The sequence below is a fragment of the Mytilus californianus genome, unplaced genomic scaffold (genome assembly GCF_021869535.1).
Source record: "Mytilus californianus isolate M0D057914Y unplaced genomic scaffold, xbMytCali1.0.p SCAF_5, whole genome shotgun sequence".
NCBI classification, from domain to species: Eukaryota; Metazoa; Mollusca; class Bivalvia; order Mytilida; family Mytilidae; genus Mytilus; species Mytilus californianus.
The window spans coordinates 14745727-14761879 of record NW_026262701.1 but is presented as its reverse complement, the minus strand read 5'-3'; the positions used below and the strand labels follow the sequence as shown (position 1 = coordinate 14761879).

General features: G+C 32.4%; 1 protein-coding gene across 1 annotated transcript in view; it reads right to left on the bottom strand.

The window, feature by feature from the left end:
- The window catches only part of LOC127700195 (uncharacterized), a 29637-nt gene extending 14146 nt beyond the window's left edge, over positions 1-15491 (bottom strand). The window contains exon 1 of the mRNA XM_052203595.1: positions 14805-15491. Within this exon, the coding sequence (XP_052059555.1) occupies positions 14805-15491 (687 nt within the window). The remainder of the gene's footprint in view (positions 1-14804) is intronic.
- Positions 15492-16153: the final 662 nt, after the last annotated feature.

Genomic DNA, 16153 nt, shown 5'->3' with positions numbered 1-16153 from the left:
CGTAAGGTGTCGGTAGTTTAATTTTGTCTTCATACTTGTCTTAATTTTTGCAATAAAAGAACTAAATTTGAAAGTGCCAAGATAGTATCATTTTGATATCTTGAAGAAAAAAAAATTTCGATATGAGAAACAGTCCTTTCCCAAAAGAGATCAAAATCTATTGGTATTGCTTTTATACAAAGAAGCTGATAAGAGCGAAATATCTTTTGTAAAATGTTTACTAGTATTCAATTTTCAGAATCATGTGTGGTGACATATCCTCAGCATTACTGGATCAAAAATGGTTTAATCTTAAACCTCCATCCCTTTATATTCTTATTATTGGAACAATAGAAGATGAAAATGAATTACAATAAAAATCACGTTACTCTTTATTAATGTATAGATGAACTCATCATAGCTATCTGGAACAACATTTTTGTACGCCAGACGCGGCTTTCGTCTTCAAACATGACAAAAGACTCACCAATGACATACGAATAAAAAAAGTTAAAAAAAAAAAAAAAGCCAAATTAAGTACGAAGTTGAAGAGCGTTGAGGACCTAAATTCCGAACGGTTTTTCCAAAAACAGTTAAGGTCATCTATTCCTATTATATAACAATATATTAACAATATCAAAGAAGCCTCCTTCTAAGGAACATTATTTTAAGGTACCACAATACACAGATTGTTAAACTTCAAACAGACGACTTTAAACTCGCATAATTATTTCATACATTAATATTTTTCAATTCAAGAGTCAATAGAAAAAATAAAGATGAATTCTACAAATGGTTAAAAGTGGTCCCCGTCTTTCCACCAACAATACGGTAAGGGTTATGTTTAATGGTCGCACATTTTCTTTTAATTTTGAAACTGATGTAACTTGAAAAACAAAAAGTATTATTTATTTACTCACTTGAAACAAACCGGGATGCGGTATTCAGTACGTAGGTGAAACTGGACGATATTTATCTAAACGCACGCAAGAACACCTGTATCGTTTTAAAAGACCCAATAAATTCAAAAGTATCATTTATCAACATCTTAAAAAGCACAATCATCCTATTAAATATTTAACAGTTCAACCACTAGAAGTAGTAAATAAGCAGCCTGGTGAATCTCATTCAAAGTTTGTACGAAAAATAATTGAATTAAATTGGATTAAAAGATTACAGACAGTCTACCCTCTCGGTCTTAATAATAATATCATGGGAATTAGTAATATATCAAGAACCGATTTTGTTAACATTTTGGATATAGTTTCTAAAACTGTTCGTCAAAACCGTTCTCATGGGCGTAGTAACAATCGCAATCAAAGAAAATTTCGGACCAACCATACAAATATTTCGGACCTAATTTCTATTTCAAAAAACAACGGCAGACCTTATCTATTCACCAAACTCTGTTCTTTACCTATAAATAAATTAAATAAAATTTTAGAGGATTGCAACACAATTTCATATTGCAGTCCTAAGTATGAAATCGTTAAAATTATAATGGCATATTGTTATTCTAAACTGTTTCCCAAAATTGATCGCCCTGAAGATCATAAAAAACATTTTATTAAAATAAAGTATGTCAATAAAGGTTTTGATTTTGTAAATATTGCCGGTATTTTTAACGACCATCCTGTTAAAGAACAAATTCCTGGATATTTTGATAATACTGAACTCCCTCTTATTTGTTATATTTACAAGAAATCTACCCGAAAATTTGTGTTTAATTATAGCCAAGTCTGTAAAGATGTAAATATCAGTGAAAATACACCTCCGTCATGTAATTGTAGTAATTCCGAATACACTTATGGCCCCATTTCCCATCTTATAACAGGAGACCTTAACATCGTTCGCGACCGAGAGTTAAAATCATTCCTCAGTAAAGGACCTAAATATCGTCCCCCGTCAATTATTAATTGGAATGAGTGTCGTAATATCATCCACGACTCACTTCGTGCTTACTGTTTGAAATGGATAAAAACAAAAAATCTTTGGACTCTTTTTTTAATTCAGTAATGAAGATAGTTGATATACGTATACAACATTTTAAAGAACATTTTACTCTTAACAACAACCATAAATGTCCTATTTCTCGTATCAAACATAAACTAAAAGAACTAGCCAAGGAATTTGTTTTTGTCCCGGCTGATAAAGCTGCTAATAATATCATTATAGTTTGACGTAAATTTTACATTGAGGTTCTGCAAAAGGAAATCACGAATTCACCAACATTCCAACTGACTTCATTTTCAGAAAACGATATCTGTAACAAACATAAACTATTAGCTACTTCTTTACAAGCAGAACCAAATACAATGAAAGTCCCAACTATGTACTGGCTTCCGAAGCTACACAAATCACCTTACAAATATAGATTTATTTCGTCTTCAAGTCATTGTTCCACTACTAAATTGTCTATTCTACTTACTAGTACACTTGGTACAATCAAAAACCTGATAATAAATTGTTCAAATAAGGCCTTTGAAAATAGTGGAATTAACTACTTTTGGAGTGTCAAAAACTCGTTGGAAGTACTTAATACATTGCATGCATATATTGGTGATTTTTAATCTGTTACAAGTTTTGATTTTTCTACCCTATATACCAGTTTGCCTCATATTCTTATTAAGAAAAAATTCACACACCTAATTAAATTGGCATTTAAAAAGTCGGAATGCGAATAGATATGTTCAAACTCTTTTAGGTCATTTTTTAGTAGCAACAAGCAAAAGAGCTATGTCAACTGGACATGCTTTGATACTATATCTGCTCTTGAATTTTTACTTGATAACATTTTTGTTCGCTTTGGAAATTCCGTATATCGTCAAGTTATTGGAATTCCAATGGGGACTAACTGTGCACCACTTATTGCGGACCTGTTTTTGTATTGTTATGAGTTACAATTTATGACTAAAATCAGCAAAGACCCATCGAATCAACATCTGATACAAAAATTTAACAATACTTTTAGACATTTGGATGATATATTGGCTCTCAATAATGACGACTTCAGTATGTATACTAAAGAAATTGATCCTGTTGAACTTACTTTAAATAAGGTTAATACTAACAACGACCACTGTCCTTTCCTCGATCTTGATATCTATATCATTAACGGGAAGCTTAATACAAAAATTTATGATAAAAGAGATGATTTTTCATTTCCTATTGTTAATTATCCATTATTAGATGGTGACGTTCCCTTGTCTGAGTTTTACTGTGCGTACTGTTGTACGTTTGTTTTTTCTACATTTGCTAGAGGTATAGGGGGAGAGTTGAGATATCAAAAAACATGTTAAACCCCGCCGCATTTTTGCGCCTGTCCCAAGTCAGGAGCCTCTGGCCTTTGTTAGTCTTGTATCATTTTTAATTTTAGTTTCTTGTGTATAATTTGGAGTTTAGTATGACGTCCATTATCACTGAACTAGTATACATATTTGTTTAGGGGCCAGCTGAAGGACGCCTCCGGGTGCGGGAGTTTCTCGCTGCATTGAATACCCATTGATGGCCTTCGGCTGTTGTCTGCTATATGGTCGGGTTGATGTCTCTTTGACACATTCCCCATTTCCATTCTTAATTTTATAAACATTTCAAAACAAGTTTGGAAACAACTTCTGACTGAAAATGAAGTAAAACAAAATCTCGATTATCTTTCAAGTTTACGTTTTCAACATCTTTAATCATTAGTGTATTTAAAAGTACTACAGTTATGTGAGTAAAATTTCTGACAGCTACACTGTTTGCATACTTTGAGGGAAGGGGTAGAATTGAAAGTCACAATTCAAACGATTTTTTGCACATGATCTAGCTACAATTTTAATACAACACAAAAAAACATATGAACAGAAACTAGAACTTTCCTCGCAAAAATATGAAAACAATTTTGAAGGGGAACTATTTTTACCCTCCAAATTTTTATCTTATTTTTTTAGTGCTCTTCTTCAATCAATTCAACATCCTTTAAAACAGGAATGCTGTTAATTTCAGATCATTTTGAGTATTTAATTCAAAGATTTGATATCTTAAAGTTTGGTCCGTATTAATCTCTTCGATAGTGTTGAACAAATTTCTTTAAGTAGTATGATTTTATTTTCATGTAGTTAAATTATAATTGATTTTAATGTAATGTAATTAGTTGCTAGCTTGTTATGTACGAATATAAAAGGAATAAGATCCTTTGCTTACTCATGTTATCAAAGGATACTAAAATGTTTGATAAATTCTTACGCAACACAGTTTCACCAAAAACACTATGCTTCAGATTTTCCTAATTTTATTTCATTCTCTCACACAATTTGCAATTAAGTTTCCTACCTTATTTCATTACAGATCACAAAATGTAATTAGTTTTATACAATCGTTCTATAGGTAATATTTGAAATCTGAATATTGTAAATTAGAATTTTCCAATTTACCTTATTTACTTGAAATAATTCACATATGTACATGATGAGAATTCAGAGTTAGCCTTGAATCACTACTGAATTAGATTGTGACCAAGAAGAACTCGTTTCATCACAGCAATAGTGAATATATTAAAAAAATATAACCTTGTGCTTCTCTGCTTCAAAATTTAGATCGGATGGAAGAAGTAACACGACAATTAACCTTACTCTAAGATTGATGCTACGGCATGGTCAAAACTCCACCCACTTGGTAAAACATCAGTTAATAATAATCTCAGACGCTTAACTACATAATACACTACTAACCAGTAAAGTCTGAAATGGCCTATATCTGTACTCGACTGTACTGATTTTTACACGACCAGTCTGAATTGGTCTGAAATTGACTTGATGTTACTGTAGTCTGAATAAAATTGAGAATGGAAATGGGGAATGTGTCAAAGAGACAACAACCCGACCAAAGAGCAGAAAACAGCCGAAGGCCACCAATGGGTCTTCAACACAGCGAGGAAATCCCGCAACCGGAGGCGGGCTTCCGCTGGCCCGTAAACAAAAAGGTTTACTAGTTCAATGAAAATGGACGTCACACTAAACTCCTAAACATAAATGAACTAAAATTAAAAAACATACAGGACTAACAAAGGCCAGAGGCTCCTGACTTTGGACAGGCGCAAAAATGCGGCGGGGTTAAACATGTGTTGTGAGATCTCAACCCTCCCCCTATACCTCTAGCCTATGTAGAATAAACAAACACACAGCAATACGAACAGTAAAACTCAGTTCAAAAGAAGTCCGAGTCCGATGTCAGAATATGTAACAAAAGAAACTAAGCAAAATGACAATGATATATACATTAACAAAGGCCTACTAGCAGTTACTGACATGCCAGCTCCAGACCTCAATTACACTGATTGAAAGATTATGAACCATACTTAACAGTCTGAACGTGTACTTGACCTTTACTCGACTATTACTTAACCATTTTATACGCGTCTGATTCGTACTCGACGTAGTCTTAACCATTCTCTACCAAGTCTGAATGTATTTAATATAGCATTGAAACCAAAATTTCACAATAAAATTTATATAATCATCAACACCATGTTCATCAACACTTATATACATATATATATATGGGCAATCGCCAATGGCAGTCAGCAGGGTTTAAGAACATTTGTTGTTCGACCTGTTAGTCAAATGCGTTTTGTTAAAATATACTTTTTCACCTTTTTGGTCTAATGGAAAATGTTGTTTGTGCTGTATTTAGACCCCTCTAACAAGAAATTTGTTTTGCATGCACACGTATAAAAATTGCGGTTTTTATCCAACGCAATCATAGGTTTGAACGTTGTTTTCAATTTAGACTTGTTTATATTTTTTCGTTTGGGCTTGTATTATATTTGCCTTCGGGTTTATATGATCCGTTCAGCCTATTTTGACTCCTCAAAATTCAAGAGTCTATCCTAAATTGAGGAAAATTTTAATGGCTTTCCAAATACCGTTTCGATTCCTAACATCACTGAAGAGACATTAATTGTCGAAATCCGGATATGGTGTACAAAAACCTTTGCACCTTTTGTTTGCGGTATACCATCTTTTCCGCAAGTTTATTGTTTTCTGTTTAGTATTAAATTAAAACGAAGATCCATTTATTACATCGGTGATTCGTTTATTTGGCAATCGCCAATGGCAGTCAGCAGGGTGTAAGGACATTTGTTGTTCGACCTGTTAGTCAAATGCGTTTTGTTAAAATATACTTTTTCACCTTTTTGGTCTTTTGGAAAATGTTGTTTGTGCTGTATTTAGACCCCTCTAACAAGAAATTTGTTTTGCATGCACACGTATAAAAATTGCGGTTTTTATCCAACGCAATCATAGGTTTGAACGTTGTTTTCAATTTAGACTTGTTTATATTTTTTCGTTTGGGCTTGTATTATATTTGCCTTCGGGTTTATATGATTCGTTCATCCTATTTTGACTCCTCAAAATTCAAGAGTCTATCCTAAATTGAGGAAAATTTTAATGGCTTTCCAAATACCGTTTCGATTCCTAACATCACTGAAGAGACATTAATTGTCGAAATCCGGATATGGTGTACAAAAACCTTTGCACCTTTTGTTTGCGGTATACCATCTTTTCCGCAAGTTTATTGTTTTCTGTTTAGTATTAAATTAAAACGAAGATCCATTTATTACATCGGTGATCCGTTTATTTGGCAATCGCCAATGGCTGTCAGCAGGGTTTAAGAACATTTGTTGTTCGACCTGTTAGTCAAATGCGTTTTGTTAAAATATACTTTTTCACCTTTTTGGTCTTTTGGAAAATGTTGTTTGTGCTGTATTTAGACCCCTCTAACAAGAAATTTGTTTTGCATGCACACGTATAAAAATTGCGGTTTTTATCCAACGCAATCATAGGTTTGAACGTTGTTTTCAATTTAGACTTGTTAATATTTTTTCGTTTGGGCTTGTATTATATTTGCCTTCGGGTTTATATGATCCGTTCATCCTATTTTGACTCCTCAAAATTCAAGAGTCTATCCTAAATTGAGGAAAATTTTAATGGCTTTCCAAATACCGTTTCGATTCCTAACATCACTGAAGAGACATTAATTGTCGAAATCCGGATATGGTGTACAAAAACCTTTGCACCTTTTGTTTGCGGTATACCATCTTTTCCGCAAGTTTATTGTTTTCTGTTTAGTATTAAATTAAAACGAAGATCCATTTATTACATCGGTGATCCGTTTATTTGGCAATCGCCAATGGTAGTCAGCAGGGTTTAAGAACATTTGTTGTTCGACCTGTTAGTCAAATGCGTTTTGTTAAAATATACTTTTTCACCTTTTTGGTCTAATGGAAAATGTTGTTTGTGCTGTATTTAGACCCCTCTAACAAGAAATTTGTTTTGCATGCACACGTATAAAAATTGCGGTTTTTATCCAACGCAATCATAGGTTTGAACGTTGTTTTCAATTTAGACTTGTTTATATTTTTTCGTTTGGGCTTGTATTATATTTGCCTTCGGGTTTATATGATCCGTTCAGCCTATTTTGACTCCTCAAAATTCAAGAGTCTATCCTAAATTGAGGAAAATTTTAATGGCTTTCCAAATACCGTTTCGATTCCTAACATCACTGAAGAGACATTAATTGTCGAAATCCGGATATGGTGTACAAAAACCTTTGCACCTTTTGTTTGCGGTATACCATCTTTTCCGCAAGTTTATTGTTTTCTGTTTAGTATTAAATTAAAACGAAGATCCATTTATTACATCGGTGATTCGTTTATTTGGCAATCGCCAATGGCAGTCAGCAGGGTGTAAGGACATTTGTTGTTCGACCTGTTAGTCAAATGCGTTTTGTTAAAATATACTTTTTCACCTTTTTGGTCTTTTGGAAAATGTTGTTTGTGCTGTATTTAGACCCCTCTAACAAGAAATTTGTTTTGCATGCACACGTATAAAAATTGCGGTTTTTATCCAACGCAATCATAGGTTTGAACGTTGTTTTCAATTTAGACTTGTTTATATTTTTTCGTTTGGGCTTGTATTATATTTGCCTTCGGGTTTATATGATTCGTTCATCCTATTTTGACTCCTCAAAATTCAAGAGTCTATCCTAAATTGAGGAAAATTTTAATGGCTTTCCAAATACCGTTTCGATTCCTAACATCACTGAAGAGACATTAATTGTCGAAATCCGGATATGGTGTACAAAAACCTTTGCACCTTTTGTTTGCGGTATACCATCTTTTCCGCAAGTTTATTGTTTTCTGTTTAGTATTAAATTAAAACGAAGATCCATTTATTACATCGGTGATCCGTTTATTTGGCAATCGCCAATGGCTGTCAGCAGGGTTTAAGAACATTTGTTGTTCGACCTGTTAGTCAAATGCGTTTTGTTAAAATATACTTTTTCACCTTTTTGGTCTTTTGGAAAATGTTGTTTGTGCTGTATTTAGACCCCTCTAACAAGAAATTTGTTTTGCATGCACACGTATAAAAATTGCGGTTTTTATCCAACGCAATCATAGGTTTGAACGTTGTTTTCAATTTAGACTTGTTTATATTTTTTCGTTTGGGCTTGTATTATATTTGCCTTCGGGTTTATATGATCCGTTCATCCTATTTTGACTCCTCAAAATTCAAGAGTCTATCCTAAATTGAGGAAAATTTTAATGGCTTTCCAAATACCGTTTCGATTCCTAACATCACTGAAGAGACATTAATTGTCGAAATCCGGATATGGTGTACAAAAACCTTTGCACCTTTTGTTTGCGGTATACCATCTTTTCCGCAAGTTTATTGTTTTCTGTTTAGTATTAAATTAAAACGAAGATCCATTTATTACATCGGTGATTCGTTTATTTGGCAATCGCCAATGGCAGTCAGCAGGGTTTAAGAACATTTGTTGTTCGACCTGTTAGTCAAATGCGTTTTGTTAAAATATACTTTTTCACCTTTTTGGTCTTTTGGAAAATGTTGTTTGTGCTGTATTTAGACCCCTCTAACAAGAAATATGTTTTGCATGCACACGTATAAAAATTGCGGTTTTTATCCAACGCAATCATAGGTTTGAACGTTGTTTTCAATTTAGACTTGTTTATATTTTTTCGTTTGGGCTTGTATTATATTTGCCTTCGGGTTTATATGATCCGTTCATCCTATTTTGACTCCTCAAAATTCAAGAGTCTATCCTAAATTGAGGAAAATTTTAATGGCTTTCCAAATACCGTTTCGATTCCTAACATCACTGAAGAGACATTAATTGTCGAAATCCGGATATGGTGTACAAAAACCTTTGCACCTTTTGTTTGCGGTATACCATCTTTTCCGCAAGTTTATTGGTTTCTGTTTAGTATTAAATTAAAACGAAGATCCATTTATTACATCGGTGATCCGTTTATTTGGCAATCGCCAATGGCAGTCAGCAGGGTTTAAGAACATTTGTTGTTCGACCTGTTAGTCAAATGCGTTTTGTTAAAATATACTTTTTCACCTTTTTGGTCTTTTGGAAAATGTTGTTTGTGCTGTATTTAGACCCCTCTAACAAGAAATTTGTTTTGCATGCACACGTATAAAAATTGCGGTTTTTATCCAACGCAATCATAGGTTTGAACGTTGTTTTCAATTTAGACTTGTTTATATTTTTTCGTTTGGGCTTGTATTATATTTGCCTTCGGGTTTATATGATCCGTTTATCCTATTTTGACTCCTCAAAATTCAAGAGTCTATCCTAAATTGAGGAAAATTTTAATGGCTTTCCAAATACCGTTTCGATTCCTAACATCACTGAAGAGACATTAATTGTCGAAATCCGGATATGGTGTACAAAAACCTTTGCACCTTTTGTTTGCGGTATACCATCTTTTCCTCAAGTTTATTGTTTTCTGTTTAGTATTAAATTAAAACGAAGATCCATTTATTACATCGGTGATCCGTTTATTTGACAATCGCCAATGGCAGTCAGCAGGGTTTAAGAACATTTGTTGTTCGACCTGTTAGTCAAATGCGTTTTGTTAAAATATACTTTATCACCTTTTTGGTCTTTTGGAAAATGTTGTTTGTGCTGTATTTAAACCCCTCTAACAAGAAATTTGTTTTGCATGCACACGTATAAAAATTGCGGTTTTTATCCAACGCAATCATAGGTTTGAACGTTGTTTTCAATTTAGACTTGTTCATATTTTTTCGTTTGGGCTTGTATTATATTTGCCTTCGGGTTTATATGATCCGTTCATCTTATTTTGACTCCTCAAAATTCAAGAGTCTATCCTAAATTGAGGAAAATTTTAATGGCTTTCCAAATACCGTTTCGATTCCTAACATTACTGAAGAGACATTAATTGTCGAAATCCGGATATGGTGTACAAAAACCTTTGCACCTTTTGTTTGCGGTATACCATCTTTTCCGCAAGTTTATTGTTTTCTGTTTAGTATTAAATTAAAACGAAGATCCATTTATTACATCGGTGATCCGTTTATTTGGCAATCGCCAATGGCAGTCAGCAGGGTTTAAGAATATTTGTTGTTCGACCTGTTAGTCAAATGCGTTTTGTTAAAATATACTTTTTCACCTTTTTGGTCTTTTGGAAAATGTTGTTTGTGCTGTATTTAGACCCCTCTAACAAGAAATTTGTTTTGCATGCACACGTATAAAAATTGCGGTTTTTATCCAACGCAATCATAGGTTTGAACGTTGTTTTCAATTTAGACTTGTTTATATTTTTTCGTTTGGGCTTGTATTATATTTGCCTTCGGGTTTATATGATCCGTTCATCCTATTTTGACTCCTCAAAATTCAAGAGTCTATCCTAAATTGAGGAAAATTTTAATGGCTTTCCAAATACCGTTTCGATTCATAACATCACTGAAGAGACATTAATTGTCGAAATCCGGATATGGTGTACAAAAACCTTTGCACCTTTTGTTTGCGGTATACCATCTTTTCCGCAAGTTTACTGTTTTCTGTTTAGTATTAAATTAAAACGAAGATCCTTTTATTACATCGGTGATCCGTTTATTTGGCAATCGCCAATGGCAGTCAGCAGGGTTTAAGAACATTTGTTGTTCGACCTGTTAGTCAAATGCGTTTTGTTAAAATATACTTTTTCACCTTTTTGGTCTTTTGGAAAATGTTGTTTGTGCTGTATTTAGACCCCTCTAACAAGAAATTTGTTTTGCATGCACACGTATAAAAATTGCGGTTTTTATCCAACGCAATCATAGGTTTGAACGTTGTTTTCACTTTAGACTTGTTTATATTTTTTCGTTTGGGCTTGTATTATATTAGCCTTCGGGTTTTTATGATCCATTCATCCTATTTTGACTCCTCAAAATTCAAGAGTCTATCTTAATTGAGGAAAATTTTAATGGCTTTCCAAATACCGTTTCGATTCCTAACATCACTGAAGAGACAGTAATTGTCGAAATCCGGATATGGTGTACAAAAACCTTTGCACCTTTTGTTTGCGGTATACCATCTTTTCCGCAAGTTTATTGTTTTCTGTTTAGTATTAAATTAAAACGAAGATCCATTTATTACATCGGTGATCCGTTTATTTGGCAATTGCCAATGGCAGTCAGCAGGGTTTAAGAACATTTGTTGTTCGACCTGTTAGTCAAATGCGTTTTGTTAAAATATACTTTTTCACCTTTTTGGTCTTTTGGAAAATGTTGTTTGTGCTGTATTTAGACCCCTCTAACAAGAAATTTGTTTTGCATGCACACGTATAAAAATTGCGGTTTTTATCCAAAGCAATCATAGGTTTGAACGTTGTTTTCAATTTAGACTTGTATATATATATATATAATTCGATTAAATAACAGCCGAATTATGTATACAGAATGTGTTTTCAGACTTGTATCACCATCACTGGTGATCCGATGGATAAAATCTGTCGTTGAGTTGTCACTGCTTCAGACGTACTTATATATATAAGAGAAAGATCTTGAAATATTTTCTTTTTTTATTACATATATTTATTTTACAGTTTAGGAAATTGTTCTTTAGCCTTGATATATGAAAATTTATTAAATTTTAATCATGCGAATGATATATTTCTTGGCACCATGAAGCTGTTTAAGTACCAAGCCACTTTGACATTTTGTTTTCTTAACAATTATTTGATCATTAATGATATTTTTTAAATAGGTTTTTATTACAAAGTTGCTCTATATATAATAGGTTTTTTTTCAAATAAATGTTTTCTTATACAAAGAAAAGTAATTTGAAAACTGAATTGATTTTTTGTCCTGTGACTTTTTGTCTGTGACTTTTTGTCCTGTGACTTTCTGTTATATATTCGTAATTCTCAATGGATGTTATTTAAAATTTATTACTCTCTGACCAAGTGTTATCTTTTAAATAAGTGTGCCCCATGCAGGAGGTATTACTTTATATTCAATTTTATTAATTTCTTTAATTTTTCATCTCTTTTTTATATAAATATATATAAATATATATCCCAAATTATAATAAGAATAGATGTATTTCTGATATAAGGTTAAACAATTTCAGTGAGTTTGTTGGCTGTTGTTACCTCATTTAAAATATAGTTATATAACTATTGTATGTAACCATGAAACCTATGTAGTTTTTATTTAGGAATTTAGGAAAATTAAGTTTTGTTTAAACAATAAACACATGCAAAACAAGATGCACCTCAATAAGGTTTTAATACCCTCAGTATAGGTGTGGTTTTAAGGTAAAAGAAAATCTTTTTTCTAACAAGACTCAGACTTTAAAATTTAATTTAACTACCTCGATTTGATAAATCTGATAACCATTTAAGGATGTAAGAATCTGTTTTTATATATCTTTATTTTATTATGGCTGTTGTCATGTCAGTTAAAAAGAAAGTTATTTAAACAGTTAAAATTAAAAAAAGTAGAGGCTATTTGGTCAAGTATTGTTCAGACTGGTCGAGTATTGTTCAGACCTTTGGTCGAGTATGGTTCAGAGTGAAAAAAAATTGGCCGAGAACTGGTCAAGTATTGGTCGAGTACAGGTCGAGAATGGGTTAAGATGGTTTCAGACTGGTCGAGTAATAGTTATATTTTCAATAGCAAAGATAAGGGTCAAGTACAAATCAGTACAGTTGAGTATGGTTAAGATTGGGGTCAAGTAATATCGAGTAAAATTCAGACCAATTCAGACTGATCGAGAAAAAATCAGTACAGTCGAGTACAGATATAGGCTATTTCAGACTTTTACTGGGTTGTAGTGATATACGTTTAGGTTCTATCAATCTAGTACATAAAACAATATATTTTTTTAAAAACACACCAAATATACCAAACATTAAATTTGTTATGCCAAAAGCGCGTTTCGTCTACACAAAACTCATCAGTGGTGCTCAAATGAAAACATTGGAAGGGCGAATCAAATACAAAGTTAAACATCATTAAACACTATAAATTCTAAAACGTAAGGCTAGATACGTCTAAGGAAGGTAATAGAAAAGTAAGTTACACATGTGTACATTAAATGTTTAATTGGTTAGTCAGGAGGATTCATATGGGGTTTTCAATATATATAATTGTATTTGCATTTCAATCTGTCAACTTCTTGTAGTCAAAACAACTATGACAATCTTGTATTTTTCCATCATTAAGAAAGTTCTTATTTTATGTTTGAAAAAAAATATTAATTTTTGTTTTTTAATACTGCCAACCACGTGAATATGTATGCAAAACTTATTATCATCAAAACTAATCACTATCAAAACTCATCAACAGTTCAAGAAATTGAAATACATTTTTTTCTTTGGTTCTGGGATATCAAAAAGATAAAAAAAATCTTAAAAATGAAATCTTGATAAAACGAAAGAATATGATAAAGCCACGTTTTGACCCATTGAATTCGACAATCAGAGAGTTTTATAAATCTACCACAAACATCCTTCAGATATTTATAAGACATCAGTGTATATATTTTTGATTTTGTCTTATATTGGCATTTGGGCTTCAAATTTCTTAAATTTTGTTCAAGACAGCATCAACTTCCAAAAGACACTTTATAATTGTCATGCCTACGAGGTGCTTTTTATCCTTAACATTTTGAAAGCAAAGGATAATATATATATACAGCAGCTGCCTTAAAGGCTATATTACCAAATGGACCATTAAAAATAGCCTAAATCTTAAGCTTTGCCTGAGAGGTTTTGAACCTTAGTTCTGAAACAAATCAAAATTATCAACAGGGAATTTCAGAAATGTTTATTGTTAATTATGTCAGTATCGACATACCCGTACTTTCTGCGATTTATAGTTAAATATGAATATAAACTTTCACCAAAAATTGACAAAGATGTGAATGTGTGTAAAGAATCATTTTGGTAAAGCTCTTTATTACGTATTTTGATAATAAAAAATATGCGTGAAATAGCCCTTTTTATAGGTCAAATGCTTATATTAACATGTTTAAGACCCCATAGTGACATCACCAGTGACATTTTTGGACTTTAAAAAGTTTCCAGATTAAATCAAATGATTAATTTGTTTTTTATCTATCAATTAAATTAACATAATTATGAAAAACACTTAAATACGTTTGCTATATTTTGGTATTCAAGGGATACAAATGATGGCTTTTATCATAACTCCCCCTTTATTGTATTATGTTACATGTACCATTAAGCAGTCGATGTAGGAATTTAAATAATTTTATCGTACAATAAAATTGAGAATGGAAACGGAAAAAACAGCCAAAGGCAACCAATGGGTCTTCAATACAGCTAGAAAATCCCTCACCATGTTCTGATCATCAACTGAAAACTGAACTAATTTCAAATGAGAGGTAGGACGTAGAATTAAAGGTTTCGGTGTTCGCTTTTATATAGTTCAAATGTTTGGAATCATCCAAGCAATATGGGTAATACGATATATGATGTTATCGAGTACCTTTTATTGACTTACCTTATAGATACTGTCGTTATTCTGTGTTAGGTCTGAGTCGATGATTGTCGAAAGATTGCTATTTTTAAAAATAGAAATTTGACGTTTGATCATGTTTAGATGTACAGGACCTAGTACGCTTGCTATATTCAGCACCGATTGTTCTACTAACGCAAATTTTTGATCAAATTCGGACTTAGATATTTTATTACATGGAGAATGAACAATGAAATTTCTTGTCTTTTTAATATCCTTTATCCAATAAGGGTTTCCAGAAATTGACCAGGGTTGGCAACAAGACTTAATTACAGAAGACAAAAGTGTGATATCCATTAAGACCACAGAAGTCTTTCTTTTTGCTGAAACACTGCAAAGGCATAATTGTTTTATCTGGTGTCCTTGTTTTCTTTTGTGGTCTTGAACTTCGTTTCCTTTGTCTGTTTCAAACAATGTATCAAACTGAGTATCAGTAAGATGACATTTTTTCAGTGGAGCCGCTAGTGGACGTTTGTTACATTCACAACATGGAATAGTTGGATTTAATTCATGAAATAAGACATGCTTATGATTTTCTAAGAAAAGAAAAAAATCCAATGAGTTTAAAACTTTTATCTCGAAGTAAAGTTGGAGAACTTCTGTTGCTGGTCGAATGACAAAGGTTAAAAGCCTAAGGTAATACTCTTCTTTCCGTTCTTCTGCCTCGGCCATGTCGCTTTTAATTCTGCATAAGAGTAATACTAATATAATTTGCAATAGAAAACACCCACTTGACAAAATGTACACAAAACACCTTTGCAGTTATTATACAATTTTTTTTTTTGTTTTGTTTCAACATAAGTTCGACAAGGACATAAATGAATAAACGGAGTCCACCGTTTTTGTTACTAAATTTTGACCTCGTTTTCATAATTGCTGTCTATTATCCTCCTTTCTACGAACTTTTTTTTTATCTTTAGTAGTTACAGATTCCTTCTAAACAACTTTTGGCACAAACATTTTGATCTCATTGTTTTTTTTTAAATTATCTCTATATATGTAAAGATAATTCTGAAAAATAAAAATAAAATAGTGTTTGTAAATATAGTTAAGAAATATTTTGAGGAAGCACATTAGCATACACACAGCTTTCATCGTCTGATTGAATAGTCGTTCACAGTGTTATTGAAATCGCTTCCATGACAGTTTTATATATATTTCTATTGACTTAATCTGTGTCTCGACTCAAGAGAAATGTTCTTGACCTACATCTTAAGCTTCGACAATGGTCTTCTGAAATGAATATTTACCGATTGCGTCCTTGTCACTATCTTGATATTTTGAGTTAAATGTAGTCTGGATTCCGATAGAAGTTAGTTTATGCATACCAGGAG